Source organism: Aythya marila (genome assembly GCF_965140915.1).
Source record: "Aythya marila genome assembly, chromosome: 10".
Classification (NCBI taxonomy): domain Eukaryota; kingdom Metazoa; phylum Chordata; class Aves; order Anseriformes; family Anatidae; genus Aythya; species Aythya marila.
Window position 1 is genome coordinate 19,878,837 of NC_139051.1, and position 12,584 is coordinate 19,891,420.

The following is a 12,584-nucleotide window of genomic DNA, read 5'->3' on the forward strand; positions in this document are numbered from 1 at the left end:
AGGAACATGTGTCACCACTACTACCAAAAGCATTAATCTTACCATCACCATGCTGGTGACAAATAATGTGTAACCCCTTCCTGTACCAGTACAAGTGTTTGCATGGCCATTCAGTGAAACAGATTAAACTGGTCTGATCCAGGCCAGAACTAATCCAGGAAAGACTCACGAAGAAGCACAGAGGATGACGCTATGCAAATATGAGCATAAAGAATTAATTTTCTAGTTCTGCAGCAAACAGCTTTAAGTTTACTTTTATCTGAGAGAAACTGGATTTATTTATCCCCACACTGAAAACAGATTAGGAAGACTGACCAATTAATATGGTGCTTTCTAAAACAAAACCAAAATGAAACAAATGAAAAAAACACAAGCAGAAAACGTGATTCCTTTTCTCTTTTATTGATACTGCCAATGTGACTACCTTTACGCAGGCAGATTGCTTTCCTACATTAAACACTTTTTGTATTAATTTGGAAGTAACATTTCGCCCTCTATGTCTCCTAAGGTTATCCAATTAACACACAGTTATACTTTTAAGAATCAGTTTCCACATTTTTCTCTTTAACATTTTTTTTCCATATCTGTGTAAAGGTTACTTGGCAAGAATACATGCATAGGACATTAAATGGAGACCAATCCACCACTAAAAGGTAATGCACATAGAACATAATACAGTACTTCGACATCATTTCAAATAAATACCCACATACAAATGTAGTAATTTTAAATGCAACAATATTTCTTATGAACCAATACTGTAACAGAAGATGGAAATATTAAGTCCCCACATCTAGGAATAATAATGTCTGTGTTTTTGTTTTTGTTTTTGTTTTTTTTTTTTCCAGCAAACAGAAATCTTTTCCCACTGTCAATATTATTTCAATTTGTACTTTTTTTGAGGAGTGGGAAAGCTCCCCCCCAGCAAGTACCAATTTAATCATTCACATGAGCCTCAACAAACAGCACCAGAGAGGTAGGTACAGCTTGTTGATGCACTTCTGTTTCTGTTTCCTGAAATTACAATGATTAGATATAACATGCAAGAGAAGATATTAATGTTTTGTTGTTCACATTTGCAAACAATACTATGGTTAACTGCATCCACCACCAAACAAAGCTAACATAACATCAATATTCCCAATACGCTCTCTGTACTGTTACCACAAATGTGTTAATACATCTTGCTCATCTGTTCAACATGAGTCCATTTGGTTCCCAAAGTGTATTCAGGTTTGTTTATTTTTCTCCCCTCTATTCCCCTGAATTTGCAAGGATTTGCATGATGAAATATCATTGACTAACAGAATTTTTTACAATTCCTTGAATATATAATCTCTATTATAATAAGACTACCCATTAAAAATGTGCGAAGGGGGAGTTCACTTTGCACTTATTGCTCCACATCTTGACTAAATTCCAAAACAGCCATTCCATTTCTTCGTGTGTAGACCTAGCTATTCTAAGATTCTTCCTTAAAATGATTAAAGGCACTACTGGCAATAATTAACGACAGAAAGGCGCTGATATGTAACACCCTATCATTGACAACTTTAGAATTTTTCTTTCTAAATGTACCATAATTTGGCACAATAAAAATGAAAAAGTAACAAAACAATTCCAATTTGGAATTTAACTGGTACAGTTGTATAAAATTCTGTTAATCAATAATACTTCAACTTCCTAAAACCCAGGAATTCTGGAATTTATAGGTAATACTACTTATTTAATATTTTTCAAGTGCCTATTACTGTTTTAACCAGAGCAAAGTCAAGTTTTCTTCTTGTTACATTGAACTATTCCTAAGAATAATAATACAATATGAAAAAAACCCCAGAATTTGAATACCCTGGATTTCTTAATGAACATGGCAGTCAAAAAAAATCAGTAATTTAAACATATAAAGCTTAATATTTCATAACAAAAAAGCTGCTGAAGCACAGCACACACATAGTTTAGCAGAGCTCCTGTGTCGTTTTTTTTGTTGAAACTCTTTTCTAAACACATCTAGAGCCAAAAAAAAAAAACATCTCTGCCACATGCTGATGTAGAAATCAACAGTCACAAGCTGAAGTTGGAGAGAAACTATAAGCACAAGCCACTGCATTTATATAAACTCTTCTACATAAGGAATTAAAGAAGCTAAAGAAAAATATCAAAATATCAAAAGTGCACAGTTTAAGAATCAGATAAAAAATGAGCATCTGCAATGAAATAAGAAATTCCCCCCATCGGAACATTTCTAGTAGATCATAAACTAATATGGTGATCATTACATTTGAAGTAGGTTTCTTCAGCACTTGTAAGTTTTCTTACTGCAGCAGCACTTATAGGTAAAGCTTGTTTGTTTTATAGCTCGAGATATAAAAGAGAAGTTTCAGGTAGTATATAGGAAAAGGTGTTCTCAAAAGTTAGGATCAGGTCAGTGGTTTGCATTCTTTGTGCAATGGGCTACCACTTTTAACCATAATGAAAGAGGGTAAGAAATGTTGTTGCACTGTTGGAAAGGCCTTCTCCATGGACTATTCTACAGCTGAAAAATGGAAGAAAAACAAAGCATTAGAAAAAAAACTGTGTTTATTTCTCAAAGAACTGACAACTTAATACAATGTGCTGCAAAAGCTCCATAGCGGGTTAGTCAGTTGAGGGTATCTGTTAGCTTACTAGGGATGAAGCAGCAAATTTAGCTCAAAGATGCTTTCCAAGCTGATGAAACAACGTTTTATGAGTTTAGCCTGGAAGCAACAGCTTTGCAGAAAGAAAGTTTCTTACAAGTACTGAATAAAGATATGCTGTTCAAGCACAAGCTAACAGCAATGAATGTGCAAGAAACATTTTCAGTGAAGCTTTAGGTTGTCCAGAAACATGCAGGTCAGTGTATCATGCAGGCCAATGCAAAGAGCAGTATCATTCAGAACAGCCTGCTTGCAGAGGTAGGTGACAGCTTAAGAAATTTTCCATGCTTTAGCCCAACCCATTGAAAGTGATATGAAAGACTTACAGCAAACGTACATTTTAAGAAATTGTTAATCAATAATTACAAGCCTCAATCTTAAATATAATCATCATCTAAAAATACAAACAGCAGGATCAAGTCACCTTACCACCATGGCTCATTTCTTTTTCATAACAGGTGCTAAAAGTTTAACCATAACCTTATCAAGCTCAAGCAGCAGTAAGGTTTGTCTTTCGTTTTTAATTTATAGATCCACAGAAATGAATGAAGGTAGAAACGATTACTAAGACTATTGTGCTAATAGCAAAACTGTTCATTCTTGGAACTGAAAAGTGAGAGCCGAGACCAATAGTAATAGTCACTGCCTTGATAACATTGAAATCATTCTATAAAGTTCCAGTTAATTTGAAAAAGCCTACCAATGCATTCAATTAGTTTCTCAAATTTACTTTTTTTTCCATTAGTATTTAGTGAAAATACTGCCAGAGACACAGATGCGGTAAAAAGCTCCCTATCATAGTGGAAGCAAAATTGTAACTGTTTCTACTGGAGCAAGGAAAGTTAGCACTCAAATGCCTGCTTTTACAAAGTATTTTTAAATTACACTTAATGCAGGAATGAGAAGAATAAAGGCCTTTTGGAAGATTGTGCAGCAAAAAAGAGAAAGCAGGATTGAAAATTGTTAAAAGATGTCTTGCTTCTAAAAATATCAAACCTGCTACTTAGCAATATTAAAGCTCAAATTCAGGAGAATTCAATGTTTTCTTAAAAAGTAATAACAGATGCACAGAGCCTATTTTCTAAGGCCAGAATTACTATTAATTTAAACTTCAAGCAGTGCCGTTTGAGCAACATACCAGACTTAAATCACTTGGGTTTTTCCCCCCCTCTCAATATCGTCAAATGTAATTCTGGCATTTGACTGAGGCATCCTCATGTTTATCAGCTTTGCAGCAAAGTTTCCACAATTCCATTTGAAGTCTCATTGTAGGATTTCCTAAGTCTTTTTTTCTTCCCCCACTTCTAATATCTGGGAAGCTGAAATCCCAAGTGGTTTCCCCTCACTGGGAAAACAAGCTGTGCTCCTTATTACCTTATATTAGTATTGTGATATCTCCTGACTACTTATAGGCAGAGCGGCAATGCACAGGAAGCAAGCTGCTGATCATCTATAAGAAATGGTAGTGAGATGAGGCAGTACCACACCAGGAATATTAGAATGGCTTTATAAAACATCACTATCAAGCAGACAACTGTGCAGTCTCGCATTGCTTTTAAGTAATACTATAGGCATACAAAATTATCTGAAAGAGTACAAAATGAACAGGGCTTTACATTAAAATAAAGTTTGAGGCTAGGCACTTTAAAACTGTTTTAAAGGGGAAAAAAAGTGTGCCTTGTTGTGCTCCACAAATTTTCCACAATTTTAGAAACAACTTTTTCAATCTTTTTTCTCTTATATAGGCACCAATTACGAAGTACACTTTTATATTTTCAAACATATTGAAATTGAGTGGCTAAAAAGGCCTCTGAGAAGTTCAATAGCAGACAAAGGTTTGTTTGTCTTAAAGAATATTATGTATACTAAGCTACTTCATAAATATTAATTAGTGGATGATCTGCTCAATTTCCTGTGCCTATAATGTAGAGCCCTGTGAAACATGTTCTTGCATAATGAATGCAGTATCTTCTGTGTATTTAAAAAAATGATCAGAGCTCTGAAATACTATCCTGTTCAGATTAATACTGAAAGCTGAGAAAATCTGTTTTGTGACTGACAATACTAGACCATAGTCACATTAGTTCTACACAGATAAGTTGTGTGGCTACAGTAATACATAAAACAGATTCTTTCCAAAGTGTTATGCTGCAAGGAGCAACAGGACACCACAAAGATCCTTTCAAGACATTATATTTTTCCACAGCATAACTTCTTCAGGTAGAACTGTCTACCAGGTAGGCTCCCAATTCGCAAAATTTTAGGTTTTATACCAGATGGGGTAAATATTGCATATTTTTAATATAAATGTGCCACTTTCTTCTGGTTAACCCTCTGAAGCGAGGGAAGCAGAGTGTAAATAATGTAACCTACCATATTTTTTTTCCAGCTTTTATTGCCTGTAAAAGCTTTAGTATGTTGATAAGTGGTGATATGACAGCAAGTTCTTAGTATCTGCCATAACAGGCAAATTAATTTTGGTTCCAGTTTCAAAATGTTCTGAGTTTTCGAGACATACTTCTAATCTTTACACTTGCTTTTTACCACACGTGCTTTTCACCACTACTTAAGTCACACTAGCAAGGGAAGTTTTCTGTTTGCTTCTGTCTGTGAAAGCATTTATTGAAGTCTGCTGCAACCCTGGAGAAAGGATCACATTTGTGCTACACAAACTACAATTAGTAACCAGAGTATATCAGGTGTTCTCTTAACACTTACCATAAACAGCAAAACTCATACATGTTAATTGTGGAAAAAGCTAATTCCTTTCCACTATTAACTTGTTAATACCATCCCCGTACTTATGAATTACAGTTAAAACCACCATAATACAAGTTGTATTACCTGGTTTAACAACTTACTAGTACAAGCCAACTCACTGCGACATTAGATAGTGGGGATTTACGCTGACAGTTACAGCATAAAATAAGATGCATAATATGATTTTTCTACACACCTCTTCTAGTCACAATAGATTTTATATTTTTCACTACAAAACACCTGGTTATTAAGGACAGATCCTTCAGACCTGTCTCCGCAGGACCGAATATGACTTACACTAGGGTTACTGCTCTTGGCTTTGGAAGCAGATTTTGTGCGCACCCTTTTGGACTGCTCGTGGTCTAGCTCCAAATGCTCCAGACGCTGGGTCAGTGCCAGTTTCTGCTGGATAGCCATCCGAAGCAAGGAGTTCAGAGTCTTCTTCTCATCTTCAGCTGCTGCAAGCTGACGCTGCATTTCATCCAGCTGTGTGACATATTCATCACATCTGCAACGAAATATATCAATTTTTAGCAATCTCGTTTCCATCTATAAAACATGAATCCCTTGTGTCCAGCAGGTATTAGCAAAGTCTGAAAATTTTGCAGTTGTTTGTATAAACTCTGTTATTCAGTGTGTATGAACATAACAAAAGTACGGAGCCTGGTATAAACTACTCCTGCCTAAAGATGAGTAAGATGTCCTACAGCTAACCTTCCTAATGCAGGGAATAGGCAACGCAGTCAAATTATCTCTGTCTCAAATTATGCAGAGCCTGCAGCAGCTCTAAGCTAGAGACTGCAAAGAGTCAGAGGGGAACAGTCGGGTGGAGTGCTGTAAAATGGCCACTACTCAGATGGCGATTCACACTGAGTGAACAGCACCTGAATTTCATAGGTTGTTACATTACGCAGGGAATCCAATAACAAATTTCCAGTGCAGACTGAACAGCATTGTTATAATTGTACTCGAATCTACTCCAATTCCTGATGAAAAAATAGTGCTTTATCACTGCTTTCTCCATAGCAAGTGGCTTTCATAGTAGTTTTCAACATCAAAATCAGTTTTGACATAATAAAACAAAGGAACTGAGTGTTATTAGAAACCCTGCAGGGAAGCCAAGTGTACGCCTGCAAGTTGTTTCATCTACAGTCATTTTCATTGAGCTTGGAAGCTACTTAACTTGCACAGTGCATCGTGAACAATTTAAAGAACGCATGTCTTTACACACATGCATATTTATCGCACATAGCAGACCGGTTACAGATATGAATATTCATCTTTCTACCCATAGCTACCAGCTGGAATTTACAAATTATCTGCAGAGAAGTTCCTCCTAATGAAATAATGGAAAAGCCCCTGAGTTTCAGGGACATTTACCATTGTTAAGTAATATAAGGATGACAAGGAAAAAAAAAACAACAAAAAAATGAAGGAAACCACATTGATGTGCAGGTTCATCAGCTGCGCTTATACAATCACGTCCCCTATTCTGTTCTCCCTGACTTCAAATAGCACAATTAGGCCTATATCCCTAACTGTATTTGCTTGGGAAGAGAACAAGGGAAACGAAAAGAACAGAACTTTATCTTGCAATACAAATTCACACCACCACCCCTGAATCCTATCACTTGCTATTTTCTCTGCATAGTTAGACGTACTTTATGAGACAAAACCAATCCATACACCTCCGTGAGTGGAAGCAGACAGGAAGGCAGACTGGCACAGCCCTAGGAGGTCTGAGAAGAGGAAAATAATCTTTGAAGGCATAGCAATCCTTTCTCCCCTCCTATGGAAGGTGGTGTCTACCGCTTTGACTTCCACCAGAGAAGTGCTATCAAAGCCAGCAAGGCACAAGTGGCACATTTCTTCACCCCCAATGCTGCATTTAGAAAAAAAATATATATATATCTATCTATATCTATCTATCTCTCTCTATATATAAATAGATATCTATCTATCTACATCTATATTTATATATATAGATATCTACATCTATATCTATATATATATATAGATAGATATAGATATATAAATATATATATATATATATGGTGGAAAATAAAACAGTTGCAGTAAAGCAGAGTAGGGACTTCCCACATGGTCTTGTGAATACCCTTAATCCTCTTCTCTAACCATTTCTGGTATTACCCAAACATCTCCTGATCAGTCAGTTGTGCCAAACCTGATAGCAGGGACAAACGCTCATCAGAGCCTAGAAGGCAGTAAAGTAGTCTGCACGTGAGCTCAGCTATAAATAAAACCATGAATTTGACTCCAAATTCAAATGACTGTAGCAGTCATTACCTCATCGAGCTTTCTGTAGGACAAAAGTTTATAACATCAATAGACTGTGGTTAGAAAATGAAGCATTCAGTATTTTGAATACCTGAATTCACTTTTTCCATACATCTCTGTGAAGGAAGTTTTTCCTTCCCAGCCAGCAAAAAGGAAGTGTTATTAGGAGCATGCATGCAGCTGCAATTGTTACTGTACCTGAATCTCTTTTGTACATGTGAGGGGATTTGGGAGAGGCAGGAATGCTAACTACCGTGGCTGCGCCCTGAACCTGTTTTCCTGATCTTTTAGTTCAAATTAAATGATACAGCCTCAACACCAAATGTTATCCTGGTGCAGGTGTGGCTGCCCAGGGTCAGAGGGACCACACACAATGCAAAACACAGCAACAGTTTCCTTAACAAAACTGGCTAAGATTGAAACATTTGCAGGCACTGTGTGCCCAGGTGAAGTGGGATGTGCCCTACTTTCCTCCCTCCCATTCACTAACTCCCAGTTTAATTTTCTTAACCCAAAAGTTAGCCTCCCTAAGCACCATAACATGACGTGGCTCTAACTGCTTTAGCTTAATGCAAAGCTAGCAGCAGAAGCCACAGCAGCACAATGTGCTACATGGTATGTGTAGCAACATGTTTGTTGCTCTGCAGATAAACCAGTACAATATCCTTCCTTTTCATGATCTCATTTGCTCATGCGTTGAGCTAGTTCCCAGCTGCATACTCAATGTGAAATAATTAGAAGGTCAGAACACAAAGTGTCTTTGTTTTAAAAACACCTTTGAAAAAAATAATGGAGCTTTCATGCTTTAAAAAAGAATATGAAATTAGCACATGCCTGTCGTGCATTTACATGCTCACATTTTTAAGTGGATATTGAACAGAACGCTTTGATGTTGCCAATTTTCTTAGTACAGGTAATTAACAGCAACAGACAAAGAGCTTAAGGAAACATCAACTGGATTTTTAAAAACAACGTCAACTAAAATAAACATCTACACAGAGGAAATAAATATTCCGGATGTTAGATACTATGATGAGAAATAAAAACTAAATCCCCTAAAACTATCTGAAGCCAAATTATCATTGAAAATTTGAGTTGTCTCATTTTCAAATGCTGCATACCACTCCTTCTGACAAGTGCCAGTTATGCCTTATCTCTACAGATTATTTTATTTAAACTTTAGCATGTACTAAATTTGGTACCTTTTCTAGCTAAATTCACTACTGAATCAAGATTTCTTCTGCAAGTAAGTGATGGAACCAATCATACATAGATATAATTATACTACTTTCCTCTCCTCTGCAATTAGTATGAGAACCATAAGACAATTTCCAGGAAAGCAAGACCACAAGACAGAGCCGTGACTGAAGTAGGCTTCTTGACAGAAGCATCGACTGCTTTAACTTCTACCTCAAGAGACTAAACTCTCAACCTACATAAGAAATTAGGAAATGGAGGATTTAAACTCACTATTTTTCATTTCCATTAAAATCTGGGAAATGTATTAAGAAGATAAGCAATTAAAATGACATGTAAATGAACATGGAGTGAGTTAACTGTAAGGGATAGTAGCCACCTGCTTTCAACCCAAATCTTTATATTAGAAATTGTAATATTAAAAACTGAATTTTAACACCTTCTTCCCTTCCCCTCTGCCCCACCTGGAAAACCAGGTCCTCTACAAAGTGAGCAACCATTTTATATTGCCAAAGGAGGAACACAAGAGGAGGAAAAGATCTACTGACCAGCTAACTACCATTTGGATTTGTAAGTGGAAGACTGACATTTAAATAGATAATGAGCCATGAGCCACACAGAGACAGAAAGCAGAGGGCTGCCATTGCGCACTGGCAGCAGTAAACAGCCGTGCCTTCTACCAAGCCTCACCGTTATCCCACCCAGTCTGCCTGAGCTCAATAGTTTTGCATATCCATAAAAAGAATATCTTTTTTTCTAAAATAAATAAATAAATAAATCCATCAAAGTAGAATTATTAGAAAGCTTAACCCTAGCATGCTTTGCTTATTTTTATTATTTTTTCAAAAAGCATGTTCCAGGAGGTAAGTTTGCCACACACTGGTCCAAATTCAGCTGCACCAAAATTCCTACAGATCCAACTGCGGGACCACAGCCCTCTGCTAGGTCAGCATCTAAAAGACTCTTTGGGAAGCATACTCAGTCCATCTCCTCCCTTAGTTTGCACAGCTGGGCACTGTGCAGACCCAGACACCAGTAAAATAAAGGACGAATCCTGAAGAAGGCAAAAGAAAGCACACCTCAGAGTTAGACAGTTCAGAATCACAGCTAAGCAAGTACAAGTATATCTACTGAAACTTTAGCCAGTTGTTCATTTGCAATTTCTTCCTCAGTACCCTGCATTAAAAACTCACCTGAGCTCTATGTTTGAACCCAATAAATGCTTTATTTAGATAAATCTTTGGCATCTGCACTAAGAACAGAGAACAGTTTATAACTAGCTTTAGTTTTCTAGGATGTTTAAAATCAGCCATGAGTAATCAATGTCCATTAGTAAGAGCTATTAAAGCAAGCAAACCATAAAACTCTTTTGTAGTTTGATGCATGTTGGAAGAACCATCTCCTGCACAGAGCAAGTGATCAGCCCCACAGAGCTGGACACCGCAGCTGTTCTGCACTTCCATTGCTAAAAACTCTCAAGAACGGATCAAGCTTTTGTGGCAAACTCTCTCTCCTGGAATTCAAAAGATGACTACTACTTTTTTTTTTAGATGCATTTTAAAGGATAAAACTTATGATCCTATGCTGCTAGATCGGAAGTACTGTTTGAGCTATCACACATGCAGGGTGTTTTTCCCAGCTCTTCGCTGTAGCAAGTAAGGGGTGGAAGATTTAATCCTGAACTCTCCACTCCTCTCAACCACTGAATCTGTGTACACGCTTTGTTTTCTACATGCTAAGAGCGCTGACACTGCCTATTAACTTCAAAATGAAACCAAGACATGGTTTTCTAAAAAAGACTACACAGCTACCTAAAAAAAATTACAGATTGCAAGTAACTGCTGCTGTGGTAGTTTTCATGTAAGGCATTTTAAAGTAACCCACTTTACAATTTGATTAAAAACAGTATGTTAGACAAGCTATGTGACAGAAGCTGGCATTGTCTTTACTCCGAATATTCCTACAGCACTGCTATTGTATCACAGGAAGACCTCCTGCACAGCAAGCATCAGCAGACTTCCAACAAAGCACCAAGGCAGGCAGGAGTCACTGGTGGTTTGAGGAGTACCTGGAAGAGGAGTGGGGACTCAGTGTTGCAAAGCAGGTGCAGGGGCTATCCACATGGAGCACCTTCACCAAGGGTGGGTGTTCATGTATCCAGCACTACTCGCATTAGACGTTTTAATTGCTAGGCATGTTTAGAAGCTAGAGCCGGCTCATTGGTGTTATAAACGTGACTATTTTGCATTTTTAGAATTAAGAATAGTTCTAAATATAAAGTTTATAAAAAGATTCTAAATATAAAGTTCATATAAAGATCATCAAATCCAACTGCCTGACCACTTCAGGGCTACCTGAAAACTGAAGCATATAGAGCGCTCTTGAACACTGACAGGCGCAGGGCATCAGCTACAACTATGCGCAAGAAATGACTCATGTCATCTTATAACCCATCTGGAACACTGCTGAATGCCTCTGTCCTGCCTGATGTCTCCGTACTTTCACAGGGGCGCTGGTGGTGCAGCCATTCTCTCTCCAGGTGCCACTCATCACCTCCAGATGCAGCAGTAGGAACAGGACGCACTCCATTGCTCCTGTCTGCGAATCTCATTCTGGAAATTTTCAAAGTCACATTTTCTGTGTCTGGTTCCTCTGAGAATTTATCCTACAGAATATTTTTAGGCAAGCTGAATAATTCTACTGTGTAGAGTCCAGTGTGAAGACTCTTTAGCCATAATTCTCTAAGTCCTGTGAGGACTGCACTGTTCTCTGACAGAATTTAAGCTCCTTTATATTCTGTAGGCCTTTAAATGTCCAAAGACACAAGAATATTTCCCAAGTACTTGGAAATTTGGAAAACCAATCTGCCAGAGCTTATATGATATTGAACTGACATCCATATTCATTTGAAACACTTTCTCTCCATTAATGAACAACAGCTACAGTCTAGCTTCTTTTTTACAGTCATGGATTTACTGCTCCTCCATCATAATCACCACTCTGTAATTTTAATCTAATATTACATGCAGTACATTCTAAAATTTGCCCCTTGTCCCCTCCCCTCCGCTGACTTGTTGCAGAGTTTGACTCTCTTGTTATTTACTGTTTATGAAACATGGGGACATTAGGATAACCATTAATTACATCTAGGCACATTTGTTCTGTACTTGCAAAAGCCTTTGGCTTCTGCTGGATTTCTTAATTACTGTTTTATCTTTATTTTAGAGGAATGAGCAATGTCTGTTTTCTTATTACCCTTGCTTGTTCTCAGGCTCTGGAAAAGAAACAGAAAAAAACGTATCAGCAAACTCGATAATCCTGTGTCTTTAATGACAGACAAGAAAATGTAACCTAAGTCACTTTTCAGAGCCAGTTTAAGTCTGTCACAGTTTTTTAGGTCAAGTGCAACTCCATGTGAATAGAACTGTTTGGTTTCCTTGCCTGACCCTAAGCAAATAACCCAGCAAGCAACTCCATCCACCACAAGACTTTGGCTGTAACCTATCACACAGAAGGTACTTCAAAGGGAAGCGGTGATGCTATCTTCTCGTAAAAGTCCATGTAGTACATAACATGCAAGTTAGAGTTGATAAACTTGCAGGCTATATAAAAACAGAGAAAAACAGCACAAAAATAACAGAAAGGAAAGGTAAA

The 12,584-nt window shown here is 37.3% G+C and overlaps 1 protein-coding gene across 3 annotated transcripts in view; it reads right to left on the bottom strand.

Moving 5' to 3' along the window:
• Positions 1 to 390: 390 nt before the first annotated feature.
• The window catches only part of BICD2 (BICD cargo adaptor 2), an 87,608-nt gene continuing 75,414 nt past the window's right edge, over positions 391 to 12,584 (bottom strand). Inside the window, exons 7-8 of one of the 3 annotated variants that reach the window (XM_082768034.1) lie at positions 5,778 to 5,943; positions 391 to 2,533 (exon numbers count right to left, since the gene is read on the bottom strand). In XM_082768034.1, coding sequence (XP_082624160.1) covers positions 2,528 to 2,533; positions 5,778 to 5,943 — 172 coding nt within the window. In that variant the 3' untranslated portion in view covers positions 391 to 2,527. The other 2 variants (XM_082768033.1, XM_082768032.1) reach the window with 2 other exon arrangements.